At 43.9% G+C, this 22,350-nt stretch overlaps 1 protein-coding gene across 7 annotated transcripts in view; it reads right to left on the reverse strand.

Annotated features, from left to right (window-relative positions):
- Window positions 1–22,350, reverse strand: part of DEAF1 (DEAF1 transcription factor) — a 63,836-nt gene that overhangs the window by 23,228 nt on the left and 18,258 nt on the right. For all 7 annotated transcript variants that reach the window (XM_037838041.1, XM_037838040.1, XM_037838039.1 and 4 more), the window contains exons 3-6: window positions 21,299–21,428; window positions 20,797–20,943; window positions 20,068–20,207; window positions 19,298–19,363 (exon numbers count right to left, since the gene is read on the reverse strand). In XM_037838041.1, coding sequence (XP_037693969.1) covers window positions 19,298–19,363; window positions 20,068–20,207; window positions 20,797–20,943; window positions 21,299–21,428 — 483 coding nt within the window. The remainder of the gene's footprint in view (window positions 1–19,297; window positions 19,364–20,067; window positions 20,208–20,796; window positions 20,944–21,298; window positions 21,429–22,350) is intronic.

Below are 22,350 nucleotides of genomic sequence, written 5' to 3' on the forward strand. Positions count from 1 at the left end.
GGAGGGTCTGTGGTCTCGGTCCCAGAGGGGCGAGCAGGACACCATCAGGCACCAGCACACGCGTCGGCAGAGTCCCAGAGGAGAGGAGACAGGGGACGGGGCAGGAGGATATCCACAGGATGACCGGCTGAACACTTCCCCAGTTTAACCAAAGACGTGAGTGTGCACGTCTAAGACACACAAGAAGCTCCAAACGGCATAAACCCAAATGGACTCATACCGCACCATGTTATATTCAAGCCGCCAAATGGAAAATATAAAGAGAATTCAGAAAGCCCACGAGAGAAGCAGCATGTCGTGTGCAAGGAGCCTCGGTAAGAGCAGGTGCCGATTTTCTAGCGGAAACCACGGCGGCCAGAAGGCCACAGGAAGACATTTAAAGTGCTGATGCCAAAAACTGCCAGCCAAGAGTTCTGTATCCAGTAAAACTGTCTTTCAAAAATGAGGGAGGGACTAAGACATTCCCAGATAAACAAAGGCTGAGAAACCTTGTTACCACCAGACCGGCCCTGCAAGAGATGCTGAAGGGAGTTCTGCAGCTCAGAAGGAAAGGACAATAGACAATTGTCTGAAGCCTCATGGGAAAGATCTCCGATGAAGAAAATGACTTGGGTAAATATAAATACCAGTACAATCGTATTTTTTATTTGTGACTCCACTTTTTACTTGCTACAGAATCGAAAAGGCAAATGTATAAAATATAACGATAAATCCATGGTTTGAGACTCATAACATACAAATACATAATTTGTGACGAGAACTATATAAAGGTTGCAGTGGAGGGTACACAAGCATAGTTTGTGTCTGCTATAGAAGTTGTTAAGCTGGTATCTAAGCAAATGAGAGTATTATGGATTTAGGATGGTAAATTTAAGCCCCAAGGTAACCACAAAGAAAATACCCGAGAATGTGCAAACTCACAGAGACAGAAAGGAGACTGTAGGTCACCAGGAGCGGGGCAGGGGCAATGGGGGCTTAAAGCACAATGAGGGTAGGGTTTCTGCTTGTGGTGAAGGGAAAGTTCTAGAGACGGAAGGTGGTGAGGGCACCGCAACGTCATGAATGTGATTAATCCCAGTGAATGGTGTGCTTGGGGGGGAGGGACAGGATTTACGTTGCAGATATGTTTCCACAATTAAAAAAAAAGAAAGATAAACTACAGAGATGCATGTTTAAATGCAGTACAGGATCCTGGATGGGGTCTAAGAATGGAGGAGGAAAGGCTCAGAAGGACATTACTGGGACATAGAATCAAGGTGATTATGTAGTGAACACCCAGCCACAGGAAACACACATGGAGTGTTACGTGTTCGCGGAGCGTGACGTGGGCCACCTGCTCTGAACGTTCAGGAACAGACAGGTAGTCAGAATGACGGGCAAAGGTGGCAAATGTTAAAACTCTGGACCGGGCACCTGGGGCGGGGATGTAAGCTGAGTGCTCTGTATGGGGTTTGTGTTATTTCTGCAACTTCCTGTAAGTTTGAAATTAATTAAAAATAAAAAGTTTTAATATAATATTTCATTGCCAAGTTGTTTTTACCCCATGAATGCAAAGATGACTTAGCATTAGAAAACCCACCAATGCATTCACCACATTAGCTTAAAATACAAAGGCCACGTGAGCCGATCAATAGATGATGAAAAAGCATTAATAATATTCAACATGCATTTGTAATAATTACAAAAAAAACTTTTATAAAACTAGGAATAGGAGGGAACTTCAAAAATGTCTACTAAAAAGTATACAGCAAACACTAAATAGAACGTAATGGGGAAATGGTAAAGCTTTTCACTTAAAATCAGAGGTGTTCTCATTTTGTTCCCATCGCCCATTTGCACAAAACACCACACTGGAGATCCTCACCAGGGCAACAGGCAAAAACAAAAAGAAAGAAAAGGAATAAAAATTGAGAAAAAATTATTCACAGGAGAGAGGATATTCCATATTGAAAGAAATAACAATATGCACAGAAACTGCTAGAACAGGAGGTCCAGCAAGGCTAATGGGTACAAGATCAGGAGGAGAAGTAAGTTCTGCTTCTATAACCAGCCGTAAACAGAACATTTTTATAAGGCACCATCCACGACAGTGAGCCAGCAGCGCACACCCACCCACACAAAGATGCTGAGGAAGAAACCGAACAGAAGCGGGCAAGGCGGCTGTGGCGAACACCACAAAGCTGTGGCAGGCAGCAAGGAAGAAAATACAAGGAAGTTAGGGCACAGGCAGGAAGGGTCAACAGTGCAAACGAGTGATTTGCACAACATGATCTTCAGAGTCAGTGCAATTACAGTAAAAATCCCCCCAGACTTTTCTGCGGAACTTGATAAGCTAGTTTTAAAATTCACAGGGAAAAACAGGAACAAAGAGTGGCCAAAATGCTCCTGTAGAAGAACAGGCTAGGGGACTGGTCCTTCAGGCCTCACAGCCTGTTCTACAAGACGACGAAGGGGTGGATAAACAAGTGAAAGAGCCAGAGAGCACCCCAAGATGGAAGCACATGCCCCGAGACGAAAGCATCACCCAGGGACAGAAGCATCACGCGGGACACCTGCCCAGCCAGGCTCAGTGGAAGAGTGGCTGGGACAAGTGGTCACCACTCAGGAAAAGAAGCTGCACCCCCACCTCACATACACACAAATCAGTCCTGGACAGCATGAGGACACAAGTGTAAACCAAAATTGTTTAATCTTCAAAAGAAAATTTAGGAGGTGGGGCAAGATGGCGGACTGGTGAGCTGTATGGTTTAGTTACTCCTCCAGGAAAGTAGGTAGAAAGCCAGGAACTGCGTGGACTGGACACCACGGAGCAATCTGACTTTGGGCATACTTCATACAACACTCATGAAAACGTGGAACTGCTGAGATCAGCGAAATCTGTAAGTTTTTGCGGCCAGGGGACCCGCGCCCCTCCCTGCCAGGCTCAGTCCCGTGGGAGGAGGGGCTGTCAGCTCCGGGAAGGAGAAGGGAGAACTGCAGTGGCAGCCCTTATCGGAAACTCATTCTACTGATCCAAACTCCAACCAAAGATACACTGAGACCAGACACCAGAGAATCTGAGAGCAGCCAGCGCAGCAGAGAGGAGACAGACATAGAAAAAAACAACACGAAAAACTCCAAAATAAAAGTGGAGGATTTTTGGAGTTCTGGTGAACATAGAAAGGGGAAGGGCAGAGCTCAGGCCCTGAGGCTCATATGCAAATCCTGAAGAAAAGCTGATCTCTCTGCCCTGTGGACCTTTCCTTAATGGCCCTAATTGCTTTTCTCTTAGCATTTCAATAACCCATTAGATCTCTGAGGAGGGCCCTTTTTTTTAATCCTTTTTTCTTTTTCTAAAACAATTACTCTAAGAAGCTCAATACAGAAAGTTTCAAAGACGTGCAATTTGGGCAGGTCAAGTCAAGAGCAGAACTAGGAGAGCTCTGAGATAAAACGCAATAATACAGTGGCTGAGAAAATTCACTAAACACCACAACTTCCCAAGAAAAGGGGGGTGTCCGCTCACAGCCATCATCCTGGTGGACGGGAGGCGCTCCTGCCCATCACCAGCCCCATAGCCCAGAACTGCCCCCGACAACCCAGTGTGACGGAAGTGCTTCCAATAACAGGCACACACCACAAAACTGGGCGTGGACATTAGCCTTCCCTGCAACCTCAGCTGATTGTCCCAGAGTTGGGAAGGTGGAGCAGTGTGAATTAACAAAGCCCCATTCAGCCATCATTTGAGCAGACTGGGAGCCTCCCTACACAGCCCAGCAGCCCAGAACTGCCCTGGGGGGACGGCACTCACCTGTGACATAGCACAGTCATCCCTCAACAGAGGACCCGCGGTGCACAGCCTGGAAAAGGGGCCCACTTGCAAGTCTCAGGAGCCATACGCCAATACCAAGGACTTGTGGGTCAGTGGCAGAGACAAACTGTGGCAGGACTGAACTGAAGGATTAGACTATTGCAGCAGCCTTAAAACTCTAGGATCACCATGGAAATTTGATTGTTAGAGCCACCCCCCACCCCTGACTGCCCAGAAACACGCCCCATATACAGGGCAGGCAACACCAACTACACACGCAAGCTTGGTACACCAATTGGACCCCACAAGACTCACTCCCCCACTCACCAAAAAGGCTAAGCAGGGGAGAAGTGGCTTGTGGAGAACAGGTGGCTCGTGGACGCCACCTGCTGGTTAGTTAGAGAAAGTGTACTCCACAAAGCTGTAGATCTGATAGATTAGAGATAAGGACTTCAATTGGTCTACAAATCCTAAAAGAACCCTATCAAGTTCAGCAAATGCCAAGAGGCCAAAAACAACAGAAAATTATAAAGCATATGAAAAAACCAGACGATATGGATAACCCAAGCCCAAGCACCCAAATCAAAAGTTCAGAAGAGACACAGCACCTAGAGCAGCTACTCAAAGAACTAAAGATGAACAATGAGACCATAGTACGGGATACAAAGGAGATCAAGAAGACCCTAGAAGAGCATAAAGAAGACATTGCAAGACTAAATCAAAAAATGGATGATCTTATGGAAATTAAAGAAACTGTTGACCAAATTAAAAAGATTCTGGACACTCATAGTACAAGACTAGAGGAAGTTGAACAACGAATCAGTGACCTCAAAGATGACAGAATGGAAAATGAAAGCATAAAAGAAAGAATGGAGAAAAAAATTGAAAAAATCGAAATGGACCTCAGGGATATGATAGATAATATGAAACGTCCGAATATAAGACTCATTGGTGTCCCAGAAGGGGAAGAAAAGGGTAAAGGTCTAGGAAGAGTATTCAAAGAAATTGTTGGGGAAAACTTCCCAAATCTTCTAAACAACATAAATACACAAATCATAAATGCTCAGCGAACTCCAAATAGAATAAATCCAAATAAACCCACTCCGAGACATATTCTGATCACACTGTCAAACACAGAAGAGAAGGAGCAAGTTCTGAAAGCAGCAAGAGAAAAGCAATTCACCACATACAAAGGAAACAGCATAAGACTAAGTAGTGACTACTCAGCAGCCACCATGGAGGCAAGAAGGCAGTGGCACGATATATTTAAAATTCTGAGTGAGAAAAATTTCCAACCAAGAATACTTTATCCAGCAAAGCTCTCCTTCAAATTTGAGGGAGAGCTTAAATTTTTCACAGACAAACAAATGCTGAGAGAATTTGCTAACAAGAGACCTGCCCTACTGGAGATACTAAAGGGAGCCCTACAGACAGAGAAACAAAGAAAGGACAGAGAGACTTGGAGAAAGGTTCAGTACTAAAGAGATTCGGTATGGGTACAATAAAGGATATTAATAGAGAGAGGGGAAAAATATGACGAACATAAACCAAAGGATAAGATGGCTGATTTAAGAAATGCCTTCACGGTTCTAACGTTGAATCTAAATGGATTAAACTCCCCAATTAAAAGATATAGATTCGCAGAATGGATCAAAAAAAATGAACCATCAATATGTTGCATACAAGAGACTCATCTTAGACACAGGGACACAAAGAAACTGAAAGTGAAAGGATGGAAAAAAATATTTCATGCAAGCTACAGCCAAAAGAAAGCAGGTGTAGCAATATTAATCTCAGATAAAATAGACTTTAAATGCAGGGATGTTTTGAGAGACAAAGAAGGCCACTACATACTAATAAAAGGGGCAATTCAACAAGAAGAAATAACAATCATAAATGTCTATGCACCCAATCAAGGTGCCACAAAATACATGAGAGAAACACTGGCAAAACTAAAGGAAGCAATTGATGTTTCCACAATAATTGTGGGAGACTTCAACACATCACTCTCTCCTATAGATAGATCAACCAGACAGAAGACCAATAAGGAAATTGAAAACCTAAACAATCTGATAAATGAATTAGATTTAACAGACATATACAGGACATTACATCCCAAATCACCAGGATACACATACTTTTCTAGTGCTCATGGAACTTTCTCCAGAATAGATCATATGCTGGGACATAAAACAAGCCTCAATAAATTTAAAAAGATTGAAATTATTCAAAGCACATTCTCTGACCACAATGGAATACAATTAGAAGTCAATAACCATCAAAGACTTAGAAAATTCACAAATACCTGGAGGTTAAACAACACACTCCTAAACAATCAGTGGGTTAACGAAGAAATAGCAAGAGAAATTGCTAAATATATAGAGACGAATGAAAATGAGAACACAACATACCAAAACCTATGGGATGCAGCAAAAGCAGTGCTGAGGGGGAAATTTATAGCACTAAACGCATATATTAAAAAGGAAGAAAGAGCCAAAATCAAAGAACTAATGGATCAACTGAAGAAGCTAGAAAATGAACAGCAAACCAATCCTAAACCAAATAGAAGAAAAGAAATAACAAGGATTAAAGCAGAAATAAATCACATAGAGAACAAAAAAACAATAGAGAGGATAAATACCACCGAAAGTTGGTTCTTTGAGAAGATCAACAAGATTGACAAGCCCCTAGCTAGACTGACAAAATCAAAAAGAGAGAAGACCCATATAAACAAAATAATGAATGAAAAAGGTGACATAACTGCAGATCCTGAAGAAATTAAAAAAATTATAAGAGGATACTATGAACAACTGTATGCCAACAAACTGGATAATGTAGAGGAAATGGACAATTTCCTGGAAACATATGAACAACCTAGACTGACCAGAGAAGAAATAGAAGACCTCAACCAACCCATCACAAGCAAAGAGATCCAATCAGTCATCAAAAATCTTCCCACAAATAAATGCCCAGGGCCAGATGGCTTCACAGGGGAATTCTACCAAACTTTCCAGAAAGAACTGACACCGATCTTACTCAAACTCTTTCAAAACATTGAAGAAAATGGAACACTACCTAACTCATTTTATGAAGCTAACATCAATCTAATACCAAAACCAGGCAAAGATGCTACAAAAAAGGAAAACTACCGGCCAATCTCCCCAATGAATATAGATGCAAAAATCCTCAACAAAATACTTGCAAATCGAATCCAAAGACACATTAAAAAAATCATACACCATGACCAAGTGGGGTTCATTCCAGGCATGCAAGGATGGTTCAACATAAGAAAATCAATCAATGTATTACAACACATTAACAAGTCAAAAGGGAAAAATCAATTGATCATCTCAATAGATGCTGAAAAAGCATTTGACAAAACCCAACATCCCTTTTTGATAAAAACACTTCAAAAGGTAGGAATTGAAGGAAACTTCCTCAACATGATAAAGAGCATATACGAAAAACCCACAGCCAGCATAGTACTCAATGGTGAGAGACTGAAAGCCTTCCCTCTAAGATCAGGAACAAGACAAGGATGCCCGCTGTCACCACTGTTATTCAACATTGTGCTGGAAGTGCTAGCCAGGGCAATCCAGCAAGACAAAGAAATAAAAGGCATCCAAATTGGAAAAGAAGAAGTAAAACTGTCATTGTTTGCAGATGATATGATCTTATATCTAGAAAACCCTGAGAAATCGACGATACAGCTACTAGAGCTAATAAACAAATTTAGCAAAGTAGCGGGATACAAGATTAATGCACAAAAGTCAGTAATGTTTCTATATGCTAGAAATGAACAAACTGAAGAGACACTCAAGAAAAAGATACCATTTTCAATAGCAACTAAAAAAATCAAGTACCTAGGAATAAACTTAACCAAAGATGTAAAAGACCTATACAAAGAAAACTACATAACTCTACTAAAAGAAATAGAAGGGGACCTTAAAAGATGGAAAAATATTCCATGTTCATGGATAGGAAGACTAAATGTCATTAAGATGTCAGTTCTACCCAAACTCATCTACAGATTCAATGCAATCCCAATCAGAATTCCAACAACCTACTTTGCAGACTTGGAAAAGCTAGTTATCAAATTTATTTGGAAAGGGAAGATGCCTCGAATTGCTAAAGACACTCTAAAAAAGAAAAACGAAGTGGGAGGACTTACACTCCCTGACTTTGAAGCTTATTATAAAGCCACAGTTGCCAAAACAGCATGGTACTGGCACAAAGATAGACATATAGATCAATGGAATCGAATTGAGAATTCAGAGATAGACCCTGAGATCTATGGTCGACTGATCTTTGATAACGCCCCCAAAGTCACTGAACTGAGTCATAATGGTCTTTTCAACAAATGGGGCTGGGAGAGTTGGATATCCATATCCAAAAGAATGAAAGAGGACCCCTACCTCACCCCCGACACAAAAATTAACTCAAAATGGACCAAAGATCTCAATATAAAAGAAAGTACCATAAAACTCCTAGAAGATAATGTAGGAAAACATCTTCAAGACCTTGTATTAGGCGGCCACTTCCTAGACTTTACACCCAAAGCACAAGCAACAAAAGAGAAAATAGATAAATGGGAACTCCTCAAGCTTAGAAGTTTCTGCACCTCAAAGGAATTTCTCAAAAAGGTAAAGAGGCAGCCAACTCAACGGGAAAAAATTTTTGGAAACCATGTATCTGACAAAAGACTGATATCTTGCATATATAAAGAAATCCTAGAACTCAATGACAATAGTACAGACAGCCCAATTATAAAATGGGCAAAAGATATGAAAAGACAGTTCTCTGAAGAGGAAATACAAATGGCCAAGAAGCACATGAAAAAATGTTCAGCTTCACTAGCTATTAGAGAGATGCAAATTAAGACCACAATGAGATACCATCTAACACCGGTTAGAATGGCTGCCATTAAACAAACAGGAAACTACAAATGCTGGAGGGGATGTGGAGAAATTGGAACTCTTATTCATTGTTGGTGGGACTGTATAATGGTTCAGCCACTCTGGAAGTCAGTCTGGCAGTTCCTTAGAAAACTAGAAATAAAGTTACCATTCGATCCAGCGATTGCACTTCTCGGTATATACCCGGAAGATCGGAAAGCAGTGACACGAACAGACATCTGCAAGCCAATGTTCATAGCAGCATTATTCACAATTGCTAAGAGATGGAAACAACCCAAATGTCCTTCAACAGATGAGTGGATAAATAAAATGTGGTATATACACACGATGGAATACTATGCGGCAGTAAGAAGGAACGATCTCGTGAAACATAGGACAACATGGATGAACCTTGAAGACATAATGCTGAGCGAAATAAGCCAGGCACAAAAAGAGAAATATTATATGCTACCACTAATGTGAACTTTGAAAAATGTAAAACAAATGGTTTATAATGTAGAATGTAGGGGAACTAGCAATAGAGAGCAATTAAGGAAAGGGGAACAATAATCCAAGAAGAACAGATAAGCTATTTAACGTTCTGGGGATGCCCAGGAATGACTATGGTCTGTTAATTTCTGATGGATATAGTAGGAACAAGTTCACAGAAATGTTGCTATATTAGGTAACTTTCTTGGGGTAAAGTAGGAACATGTTGGAAGTTAAGCAGTTATCTTAGGTTAGTTGTCTTTTTCTTACTCCGTTGTTATGGTCTCTTTGAAATGTTCTTTTATTGTATGTTTGTTTTCTTTTTAACTTTTTTTTCATACAGTTGATTTAAAAAAGAAGGGAAAGTTAAAAAAAAAAAAAAAAGAAAAACAAGGAAAAAAAGATGTAGTGCCCCCTTGAGGAGCCTGTGGAGAATGCAGGGGTATTGGCCTACCCCACCTCCATGGTTGCTAACATGACCACAGACATAGGGGACTGGTGGTTTATGGGTTGAGCCCTCTACCATAGGTTTTACCCTTGGGAAGACGGTTGCTGCAAAGGAGAGGCTAGGCCTCCCTATGGTTGTGCCTAAGAGCCTCCTCCCGAATGCCTCTTTGTTGCTCAGATGTGGCCCTCTCTCTCTGGCTAAGCCAACTTGAAAGGTGAAATTACTGCCCTCCCCCCTACGTGGGATCAGACACCCAGGGGAGTGAATCTCCCTGGCAACGTGGAATATGACTCCCGGGGAGGAATGTAGACCCGGCATCGTGGGATGGAGAACATGTTCTTGATCAAAAGGGGGATGTGAAAGGAAATGAAATAAGCTTCAGTGGCAGAGAGATTCCAAAAGGAGCCGAGAGGTCACTCTGGTGGGCACTCTTACGCACAATTTAGACAACACTTTTTAGGTTCTAACGAATTGGGGTAGCTGGTGGTGGATACCTGAAACTATCAAACTACAACCCAGAACCCATGAATCTCGAAGACAATTGTATAAAAATGTAGCTTATGAGGGGTGACAATGGGATTGGGAAAGCCATAAGGACCACACTCCACTTTGTCTAGTTTATGGATGGATGAGTAGAAAAATAGGGGAAGGAAACAAACAAACAAACAGACAAAGGTACCCAGTGTTCTTTTTTACTTCAATTGCTCTTTTTCACTCTAATTATTATTCTTGTTATTTTTGTGTGTGTGCTAATGAAGGTGTCAGGGACTGATTTAGGTGATGAATGTACAACTATGTAATGGTACTGTGAACAATCGAAAGTGCGATTTGTTTTGTATGACTGCGTGGTATGTGAATATATGTCAATAAAATGATTAAAAAAAAAAAGAAAAAAATGTATATGCACTCTCTCCCCTATGTGGGACCTGACTCCCAGGGGTGTAAATCTCCCTGGCAACACAGGATACGACTTCTGAGAATGAATCTGAACCCGGCATCGTGGTATTGAGAACATCATCTTGACCAAAAGGGGATGCGAAATGAAACAAAATAAAGCTTCAGTGGCTGAGAGGTTTCAAATGGAGTCAAGAGGTCACTCTGATGGACATTCTTATGCACTACGCAGATAACACTATTTAGGTTTTAAAATATTGGAATAGCTAGAATTAAATTCCTGAAATGAGTAGCCTCGACTCTTGAAGACGATTGTGTAACAATGTAGCTTACAAGGGGTGACAGTGTGATTATGAAAACCCTGTGGATCGCACTCCCTTTATCCAGTGTATGGATGGATGAGTAGAAAAATGGGGACAAAACCCAAATGAAAAATAGGTGGGATGGGGGGGTAATTTGGGTGTTCTTTTTTTATTTTTATTTTTTATTCTAATTCTGACTCTCTCTGGTGTAAGGAAAATGTTCAAAAATAGACTGGGGTAATGAATGCACAACTATAAGATGGTACTGTGAACAGCTGATTGTACACCATGGATGACTGTATGGTATATGAATGTATCTCAACAAAACTGAATTAAAAAAAAATGTATATGCACTGAAAAAAAAAAAAAAAAAGAAAAAAGAAAATTTAGAAGGGTTGTGGGAGGCTGGTGGAGCCGGCAGGGGCTGTCTGAACCATAACCGGGGCTCTGGCATCCCGCGGGACACTGTGCAGCCTCCAGGCAGGAGCGGGAGGGGAGGCTGGAGAACTGCGGCAAACACCAGTGGATTTCACCCTCCGTGCAGCAGCCCCCACCCCACCCCCAGCCTCGTGGATATACTCCTTATATTCGGGGTGGGGTGCAAGGACGTGGGCCTCAAAACCCAAGGTGTGCATGTTCTGATTGCTGGTCACTGTGTTGGATCAGCCGCTTCCGATCGCTGGAGCCACCGTTCCAGCCCCCTCTCAGGGACAGTGGGCAGAGGACTCTTAAAGAGGCAGGGCCTTGTTTTTTCTCCTCTCGACAATTTCCATTCCCCACATGGGAGCAAACCTAGTTTGGAAAAGTCAAAAATGGATAGCTCAGCCCTCAACAGCACCAACAACAAAACCCTGGCAATCTCAGAGGAGTGGGAGAGCCAGAATAACAGAGTTATAACAATATAATATTCAGAATGTCCAGCTCTCATCAAAAAATTACAAAGAAACAGGGAAGTATGGCCCATTCACCGGAAAAAAATAATTTGCTAGAAACCATCCCCGAGGAAGCTCATACATTGGAGCTATTAGTCAAAGACTTTAAATCAACCATCTTAAACATGTTCAATGAACTAAAGAAATCCAGACAAGAATCTAAAAGAAATTAAGAAAATATTGTCTAAGCAGACATGGAAATCACAAAAAAGGAACCAAACAGAAATTCTGGAAATGCAAAGTACAGTAACTGAAATGAAAAACTCATCAGATGGATTCAACAGCAGAATGTAAACAGGTAGAAGAAAGGATCTGTGATCCTGAAGACAAGACAACTGAAATGATCCAGTGTGAGGAGCAGAAAGAAAAAAAAAAAGAAGGAAAATGAGCATAGCCTGGGGGACCTGGGGCCCCACCAAGGGCACCAACATTCGTGCCACTGATGTCCCAGAAGGACAGAGAGAGGGAAAAGGGTGGAGGAAGTATTTGAAGAAATAATGACCAGAAGCTTCCCCAGTCTGATGGAAGTCAGGAATGTGCACACCCAGGAAGCTCAGAGAGCTCCAGGCAGGACAGACTCTGATGGCTCCACACCAATACACAGCGTAGTGAAACTGACAAAATCCAGACGAGAGAGGACGGTGAAAGCAGCAAGAGAGAAGCGACTTGTCACATACGAGGGGTCCCGATGAGATTCACAGTGGGTTTCTCACAGACCATGGAGGCAGAGGACAGTGGACCGGCATCTTTAAAGCCCTTAGAGAAAAAACTGTCAACCAAGAATTCTCTATCCAGCAAAATTATCTTTCAAAAGTGAAGGAGAATTTAAGACATTTACAGATAAACAAAAGCTGAAAAAGCTCATTGCCAGAAGATCTGCCCTATAAGAAATGCTAAACGGAGTCCTTCAGGCTGGAATAAAAGGGCACCAGACAGGAACCTGAAGCCATAAGAAGAAATAAAGAGCACTGGAAAAGGGACCTATGTAGGGAAATATAAAATCCTGTACTATTGTCCTTTTGGTTTGTAATGACTCCTCCCCCCACCCCAATAAAACTTAACAGACAAATATATAAAATAACATTACAAATCTATGTTAACAGGCAGACAACGAAACAAGATAGAATCTGAGACAACAACAATATGAAGGGGGAGGGATGGAGATACATAGGAGTAGACAGTGTGTACGCTACTGAAACCCTGTTGTTACTAGTTTAAGGTGTTCATTATATTTACAAAGGTAACAACTGAGAAAGCAGTGAAAAAACACAGAGAAAAAGAAAGAAGGGAATAAAAATGGTACACTACAATAAAGGTACTTAATACAAAAAAAAAAGAGGAAGTTATAAGGGCAATTGAGGATCAAAAACATACAAGACACACAGAAAACAACCAACTGAACGGCAGAAGTAAATCCTTTCTTCTCATTATTACCTTAAACATCAGTGACTTAAACCCTCCTCTTAGATCGGTAGGTTGGATGGAAAAGTTGATCCATCTCTACGCTGTCTACAAGAGACTCCCTTTTTTGGTTCAAAGACACAAAAGGGTTCAAAGTGAAAAGGTGGAAAAAGATACTCCAAGCAAACAGTAACCGAGAGAGCAGGGATAGCTACATTATTGTCACACAAGATAGATCTTTTAAGTCAAAAAAGATTATGAGAGACAAAAAGGATATTATATATTGATAAGGAGTTCAATCCAGCAAGAAGATACAACAAATAAATCTATATGTACCTTACAACAGAGTCCCAAAATACACATAGCAAAAATTGATAGAATTCAAGGGAGAAATAGATAATTCCACAGTAATAGGTGGAGATGTCAATACACCCCTCTCGATAACTGATAGAACATCTAAGCAAAAGACCAACAAGGAAACAGAGGACTTGAGAAACACGATTAAACACGTGCACCTAGCAGACACTCACAGAACACTGCACCCAGCAGCAGCACGATACACGTTCTTCTCACGCGCACCTGGAGCACCCTCCAGGAGAGAGGACACGCTAAGCCACAACACAAAGCTCAACAAATTTTTAAACACTGAAATCATATAAAGTATCTTCTCAAGGTACAATGAAATAACAAAAGGAAAACTGGAAAAATGACAAATATGTGGAAATAAAACAACACACTATTAACACCCAGTGGGTCAAAGAAATCACAGGAAATATCTGGAGATGAATGAAAATGAAAACACAATATACGAAATTTACAGGATACGGTAAAGGCAGTGCTCAGAGGGAAATTTATAGCTCTAAACTCCTAAATTAAAAAAGAATAAAGATTGCAAATCAATAACCTAACTTCACACCAAAAGAAACTAAAACAAGAAGAGCAAACTAAATCTAAACTTAGTAGAAGGAAGGAATAGTAAAGAGTAGGGCAGAGATAAATGAAATAGGTAATTGAAAAACAGCAGAGGATCAATAAAACAAAACAAAACAAAAAAGAGGTGACTTCCTGAAAAGTTCAGTAAGATCGACAAACTTTTAGCCAGAGCAAAGGAAAAAATAATAAAAAAAAAAAAAGGATGGAAGACACAAATATCTAAAATCAGGAATGGAAGTCTATACATTACTACCAATCTTACAGAAATAAAAAGGATTATAAGAGAATACTATGGACAATTATACACCAACAAATCAGAAAACCTAGATGAAATGGAAAAATTCCTAGAAACATACAAACTACCTATTCTAATGCAAGAAGAAAAAGAAAACCCCAACAGACCCATAACAAGTAAAGAGATTGAATAAGTAATTTAAAACCTCCCAGCAAAGAGAAGTCAAGAACAAGGTGGTTTCACTGCTAAATTCTACCAAAATTTTAATGCAGATTTAACATGAACCCTTTTCAAGCTCTTCCGAGAAACAGAAGGGGAGGGATTCCCTCCTAATTCATACTATGAGGCCAGCATTACCCTGATACCAAGCCAGATTAAAAACAAACAAACAAAAAAAAACAGAACAAAAGATAGTTATAGACCAATATTCCATAAGAATGGAGACACACACACACAAAATCAACAAAATACTGGCAAACCAAATCCAACAGTACATTAAAACGATTATACATAATGACCAAGTGGGATTTAATCCAGGAATGCAAGAAAGGGTTCAATATAAGAAAATCAATCAATGTAATACACCACATTAATATAATGAAGTAAAAAAAAAAACAAAAAACTACATGATCATCTCAATTGATACATAAAAGGCATCTGACAAAATCCAACATCCTTTCAAGATAAAAACACTCAGAGAATTAGGAATAGAAGGAAACTTCCTCAGCATGATAAAGGGCATGCATATGAGAAACCCAGAGCTAACATCGTATCCAATTTTGGGAGACTGGAAGCCTTCCCCCTAAGATCAGAAACGAGACAAGGATGCCCGCTGTCACCACTGTTATTCAACATTGTGCTGGAAGTTCGTGTCAGGGCAGTCAGGCAAGAAAAAGAAATAAAAGGTGTCTAATCTGGAAAGGAAGAAGTCAAATTACCCCTATTTGCAGATAGCATGATCCTGTATACGTAAATCCCAAAGAATCCACAAGGAAGTTACTAGAACTAACAAACAAATCCAGGAAACTTGCAGGATATCAGGTAAACATGCAGAAGTCAGTTGAGTTTCTGTACACCAGTAATGAACAATCTGAAAAGCAAATCAAGGAAATAATGCCATTTACAATAGCATTTAAATAATAAAATACCTAGGAATAAATTTAGCCAAGAGGATGAAAAACTTGTACACTGAAAATTACAAAATATTGCTGAATTAAAGAAGACTTTAAAAAATGGACAGACATCCCATGTTCATGGACTGGAAGACATAATATTATGAAGATGTCAGTACTGTCTACAGTGATCTATAAATTCCATGCACTCCCTATCAAACTTCCAGCATCCCTTTTCACAGAAATGGAAGAGCTGATCCTCAAATTCATATGGAACTGCAAGGTGCCCTGAACAGCCAAAACAATCTTCAAAAAAGAACCAAGTTGGAGGATCACACATCCTGATTTTTAAAATTAGTACAAAGCTACAGTAATTAAAACAGTGTAGTACAGGAATCAGGACGGAATCACAGACCAATGGAATAGAATTCAGAGTCTAGAGTTAAAGCCACACATCCGTGGCCAGCTGATTCTTGATAAGGGCGCTAGGTCCATTCAACCGGGAAAGAACAGTGTCTTCAACAAATGGTGCTGGGACTGGAAATCCATGTGCAAAAGAATCAATGTGGACACTTATGTTCTCATATACAAAAATTAAATCAAAATGGATCAAAGACCCCAACTGAAGGGCTAATGCCATAAATCTCTGAGTTTCTTCTCCAAAGCTGGGGCTGGGGAGACGTGGGGCAGGACAGTGGCCACTTCTCTTGGAGTGACACCCCTAGTGGACAGCTGGGTGCTGGCCAGGGGTAGGGGCCTCTGGTCTTCTCGGCTTGCCTCTCCCCACGTGGAATCCCTACTCTGCGAACAAGGTGGGGTGTGGACGACCAGGGCCCGGCAGTCTGGACAGACTCCTGGGCAGAGCTTCTGCCCCACGAGCGGGGACACCTAATCTTTCAGTCCCACTTGCCAGGATTCAGCCTCTGCAACTCTGAGCTGGCTGCCTGCCGCTCAGTGAGACCCCATGTCCTCTGATGGGAGCTGAGGGAAGAGGGAACCCCCTTTTCTTGGCCATCCCCCCCCTACCCTGAATGGAACTTCCTTTGGCCTGAGCTAGGGAGGGGGAGGAAGAAGTTTGTGGTTCCAATACAGAGTCCACTGTTCTTATGGAGACTTAGTAGATTTTCGTAAATAAATGTTTCTCCATTTGCTATATTCCCTTAGGCAATTTCCAGAACCTTTTAGTGGTTGGCTTTTTAATAATTTTCATCAGTTATGGTTGTTTCTCTGGGGAGTGGGTCCACAGAGCTACACATTCTGCTGTTCTACAAGCAGAAGACAAAAGCTTTTAATTTTGAAGAAGTCCAGTTTACTGAATTTTGTCTTTTATGGACTGTGTTTAGTTTCATGTCTAAAACCTCTTTACCTAATCCTAGGTCATGAAGATTTTTTCCTCCTATATTTTCCCCTAAAATATAAGAAGTTTTACATTTAGACCTGTGACCCACTTTGAATTAATCCTGTATAAAGGGGGAGGTGTAGACCGAGGTTCTGTTCTGTACCAAGGACCATCCGATCATCCCACACGGAACGAGGTGCTAGAGAGACCAGCCCTTCTCCATCCAGCGCCTTTTCCAGGAACCGGCTGGTGGCTGCTGAGGGCGACTTCCGGACCCTCCGTCCCATCCCCGCACCCCTGGGCCTCTCCCCCACCAACTCCACGCTGTCTCCGTTGCTGCAGCTTAGCAGGTGTCTCTCAAATCAGGCAGTGTGAGTCCTCCACCTTCATCTCCCTTTCCAAAATTGTTCTGGCTACTCTATTTCCTTTGCCTTTCTGTACAAGTCTTAGAATCAGCTGCTCTGTACCTACAAGTAGTCCTGATGGGATTTTGGTAAGAACTGCTTCCTACTTATTGATCCCCTGGCAGGAACTGATGTCTTTACCAGGCTGAGCGAGTTCACAGACATGGTCATCTGTGCAGTCAGGTCTGCGCTGAGGCTCCCATCAGCACGTCATCAACAAACAGGTCCCGCACCTGCCCTGTGAGCGTTACCCTGAGGTATCCATTGTCCTAGAGCTTCTGGAAACGGTACTGCCCGCACTCTAAACTTCACAACTCCCCTCTCGCTGCTCTTTTTCCCCCACAAGATCCCTAAGAACAGCATCTATCAGTGTTTCCAAATGAACTTTAAAATAATTTTATTTTCCCAAAAATGTCCTGTAGGCTTTTCCACTGGAATCACATTAAACCTATAGGTAAACTAGACAATTTTAGAATAGGTTTTCCACCTACAAACATGCTGCATCTCTCCAATTAAATTTCCTATATATCTTCTAATAATTAGCCAGATTAATAACCAAATTAAAATGTCATCTCATTAAGCAGCTATTAAGTTTTAATCATTTAAAAATACTATCCACACTAAGAGCGTATAATGAAACAGGTATGTTCAATTATTACAAATTAGTATAACCCTTTTGAAAGCTATACAGCAATACATCTACCAAAATCAAAGAAAATATGCATTTTTTAAGGCAGTTAAGAAGATAGGAAAATATTTCAAAACTCAATAAAAGCTCTATACACGAATAAGTTCAGCGTAATTTTTTATGGCGTGTTAAAAAACTGCAGAATTAGGATGAGCTGTATATACAGCGGGTCCTTGTCATCTGAGTAATGTTCCGCAGGCACTGGGCAGGGGAGTGGAGCCACTGCCCCCAGGGGAGCTGCAGGGCCAGGCCCTCCGGCCGCAGTCACACGCCGTCCAGCCCTCGGTGCAGAGCCTTGCTTCGCGCGTGTTGGTTTAGTGACACAAGATACCTGTTGCTTCCTCCTTAAATTTACATAGGAGGTTCCCCAGGAAGTTGTTTCATCACTGCCCCATTTAACCCCTCTTGCCTTCAGAACACTTTAGAGCAGCGTGTAAACAAAGCCTCTGGACACAAATTTAAGCGAGTTTCATCATAAATCGCTTTGGGGGCGGGTAATCAGCGCTCACTCCCTGAGCTGTGCTAACACTGGGCTCACAGCCGACGGCCCGTAGCGCACCTGTTCTCTCCCGGAGGCACTCACGGGCGCCTGGGCTCGGGGACACCTGGCAGCAGAAGGCTTGCACTTTAAACTGCAAAATCTCGACCCAAAGCCCCCAAACGCGACAAACCTGGCACTGGCTGTCCCGCGGAAAGGACACCTGTGCCCAGGGCGAGAGCGGAAACGCGCCCGGTTCCACCTCACTGGGAACGCGCCCACCGGACAACCCACATTCCAGCCTCTGTGTCTGCAAATGACCGTGAAAGCACAAACGCGAATCCCTGGACAACGAGGACAGACTGTACTTGCAAAGCCGCAAGGTAAGAGGGTGCCTGCGGTTTCAGGATTAAGAAGGTAACATTATAGGTGCTTTTCAGTATTTGAAAAGCTTCCCCCGATGTGGCTGGAGCAGCCACTGAACGGGCAGCGCGAGTGCTCACCCCAGGAGCCAGGACCACCTCATCCCGGGCGGGGGGGACCCGCGTGAGAAAGGGAACCACGGGCGATGACTCCCAGGGGAGAGAGAGGGGCCACGGACACGGCCCCGAGGAAGGCGGGAGCAGCGAGAGCAGGGGCCGAGGGGCGGGGCGGGGCCTGGCAGAAGGGCGTGGCAGAGGAGAGTGGGGCGTGGCTTGGCAGAAGGGGGGACACAGGGGTGGGGGTGTGGCTTGGCAGAAGGGCGTGGCAGAGGAGGGTGGAGGGGCGTGGCTTGGCAGGAGGAGCAGGGCCGAGGAGGGGCGTGGCTTGGCAGATGGGTGGGAGTGGTGGAGAGATGAGGCGCGTGGTGGGGCGTGGCCGGGCGGAGGGCGGGGCCGGGCGGAGGGGCGGGGCAGAGCCCCCCTGGCCAGCCCCCCTCCTCAGTCAGGCACTGGCGTCTGCTTTCTGGCCACTTACCAAGGTCATGTCGTCACAGCAGGCGGCACAGGTGCAAGAGGCAGCGTGGGGGTTTAAAATCCCATCCTGAAATTTAAAAAGGGCCGTGATACATTGGAAAGTCAGTCCTCAAATGGGAATCATGCGATACAAGGAGCCTTCAACTAGTTGTACCACTCATACACCATTCATAGAGATAAAAAAGTTGGGTAACACAAAGTACAGTAATTTCCAGAACCTTTTCTTTTTCATACTTCTCTGTTGATGCCATCACAGACAGCAGCCTCTACCCATCTCCATCTAAGGAGCCAAGAGACTCAACACCCATCATTTCTCTGTCAAGTTGAAATGGAAACGGGAATTGATGAGTCCCACTTTCTGTGAGTAAACTGAAGCAGAATCACACCAGCTTACCTGGACCTCACGCCAGCGCCATGACCCCCATTTCTGCATTGAACCTTCCCTGCCTCTGCCGAGTGCAGTTCTCAGAGCTTTACTGTCAGCAGCCCTCGCAGCCACCCCATGGGCAGATAACAGCTACCCCGTGGACAGACAGCCTCATGGCCACCCCATGTGGACAGACGCACTCGCGGCCACCCTGTGGGCAGACGCCCTCACCGGCCGCATTTTAAAGGTCCAGACATGGAGACAGGACGGGTCAGTCCCTTGCCGGGGCCACCCAGCTGGCCGTGGGGTTCGAAGCAGCCTGGCTGGCCCTGGGCCTGCTGCCGCACCTTCTGGAACTGGCTGGTGCTGCCACCTTAAACCTTCACCTGCCCAGGTGGGGATACCTGGATGAGGCACTGCAGGGGTCTCCCTGCGTAGCGAATGCTTCTCTTCCAGTCCTTGCTGCTGGCCCTTCCTGCCATGGCCTCGAACTCAGTAGGACTGTACCAGCTCTCGCCCTGCTTAATGCAGCGTCCCCGGCCCCCTAAAATGACAATGGGGCAGGCCATCAGTGTCCGTGAACCTGTACACCAAACCAGCCAGTCGCCAGCGCCAGGCAGGCTCCTGTCTGGTGGATGCCCGCCCTCCCCGGGCTGCTCTCCGTCCAGGGTCTGTGTGCTCTCCCGCCGACCCCCAAGCCTCCATCGGACTCTGGGTTTGCAGACTGTGCTTCCCTGGCCGCGTGATACCTCCACTCCCGCCGTCACCTCACACTCAGTGACACTCCCACCTGGCCACACGCCTGCTGCTGCTGAACCCTCACCCCAAGGCGCCACGCTGACCCGGAAGCTGGGGCGTGTGCTCCGGCACCCCTCCCTGGCTTCCTTCCCGTCCAATGGGCCACGTTTCACCGATTTTCCCTCTGGAATCACTCTCCAACCATCCCTGCCCCACACGGTCCCACCGCCTCAGCTCCAGGTCAGACGTGCTGTGTGTTCCTCACATCTTCTGTCTTTTAAACTAGTTTTAAGAATCATTACAGTCTGCCTTTGCCCCAAATTCATTGCAGGGATGACAGAAAGGAACACAGCATCTCAGTCCCGAGGCGCAGGGGCCTGCGGGCGCGTTCTCACCGGAGCCGAGCCTGCTCTTGAAGAGGGTGCCGCTGATGTTCCGGCAGCGGACGGGGAGCTCGCTGTCGTACACCGACGGGTCCCAGTTGTACTTGGTCCCGCCCTTTTCCTGGCCGGGAGCCAGAGGAGTCGGAGGAGACTGCGGACCTGGGGCAAAGAAGGTATTTGGAAAATAAGAAACACTGAGTGCATTCCACAGCAACTCGGGGAGTGCGAGACAGCCTGATCCCAGAGCTGGAGCCCCAAAGTGCTCACAGACTGCACCGATTTCACCTGTGTTCCCTTCAGTTTCAGGGTTGAGGAGCTGAAGGAAAACTGCCCCCCAACACACACACACAGAACTCTTTTAACTCAGCCTGGAAAATTCCTCTTTTTCTACTTAAATTTAGTAATATTTGATGATATTCCAAATTTACCTTAAAAAAAAAAAAGGCAGAATAAAGTACACATGCTCACGCGTGTGTTGCTCCAGAAAGCCTGGGGACAGGGAATGTTCTGGTACCTGGAGAGAGAGGCGCAGTCGGCCCCTTCAGCCCGGTGGTCTCCACGATGCTCCCGTCCGTGTGGACGACAATCAGAGTGGCCTTCTCCGTGTTCAGACTGTCCCCGATCTGAAGGGCCGTCCTGCCAGACTAGGAGAGAAAGTCCCCCTTAAATCCACCACACCGACAGCCCCGAGGCATGGCTATTTTATTCCGCAGGAGGAGGCACCTCAGAGTTCTCATTCACTGCTTATCACCACAAAAGGGGCAGCTCACCCAGGTCTCACACACCCTTTTCAAAGGTGTCTCTAGAAGACAAGCCAAGGACAAGAAAGGACAAAGCCCAGTCCGGGAGCCCCTAACAGACTGCACGCAGTGACGCATAAAAGCAACTTGCACTAGGGCTCCCTGACACAGCGGACAAACCGGGAGAGCCCCACCTTCCAGGGGAGCAGCTCCGGCAGGGTCACGGGTCTCAGGGCGGGTCACCGAGACACCAGCTCGGAATCACAGCAACAGCCCAGGGCAGGATCCCACTCGCCCCCAGGCCCCATCCGGAGCACTTTTTTTTTTTTTTTAAATAAGCAGAAATCTTTATTTATATGCCAAACATATGAAAATCAGATGAATTTCCAAGGAGTCCTAAGGAAAAAGCATTGACTCATTTTTTTGCAGATTTTATTGAGATATTTATTTTTCATATATTCCATCCAAATTATACGATCAGTATCCCCCAATATCATCACTTAGTTGTGCAACCATCATCACACTCACTTTCAGACCATTTTCTTTACTCCAAAAAGAAAATTATTAGATAGACACACAGAAAGAAAGCACAAAATTATTAGATAGACACACAGAAAGAAAGCACAAAGCACCCCACGTCCCTTATCTGCCCCAGTATTGGTATGGCACACCAGTGACTGTCGATGAAAGAATTTTAAGGAATTACGTTAACTATAGTCCGTAGCTTGCAACAGGTGTTTCCCCCCACATCCCACTCTATTTTAACTCTTTGTTCCAGTGTTGTACATTTGTACCAGTTCATGCAAGTACTTATTTAAATTTACAG

This window comes from Choloepus didactylus, chromosome 6 (assembly GCF_015220235.1).
Source record: "Choloepus didactylus isolate mChoDid1 chromosome 6, mChoDid1.pri, whole genome shotgun sequence".
NCBI lineage: Eukaryota > Metazoa > Chordata > Mammalia > Pilosa > Megalonychidae > Choloepus > Choloepus didactylus.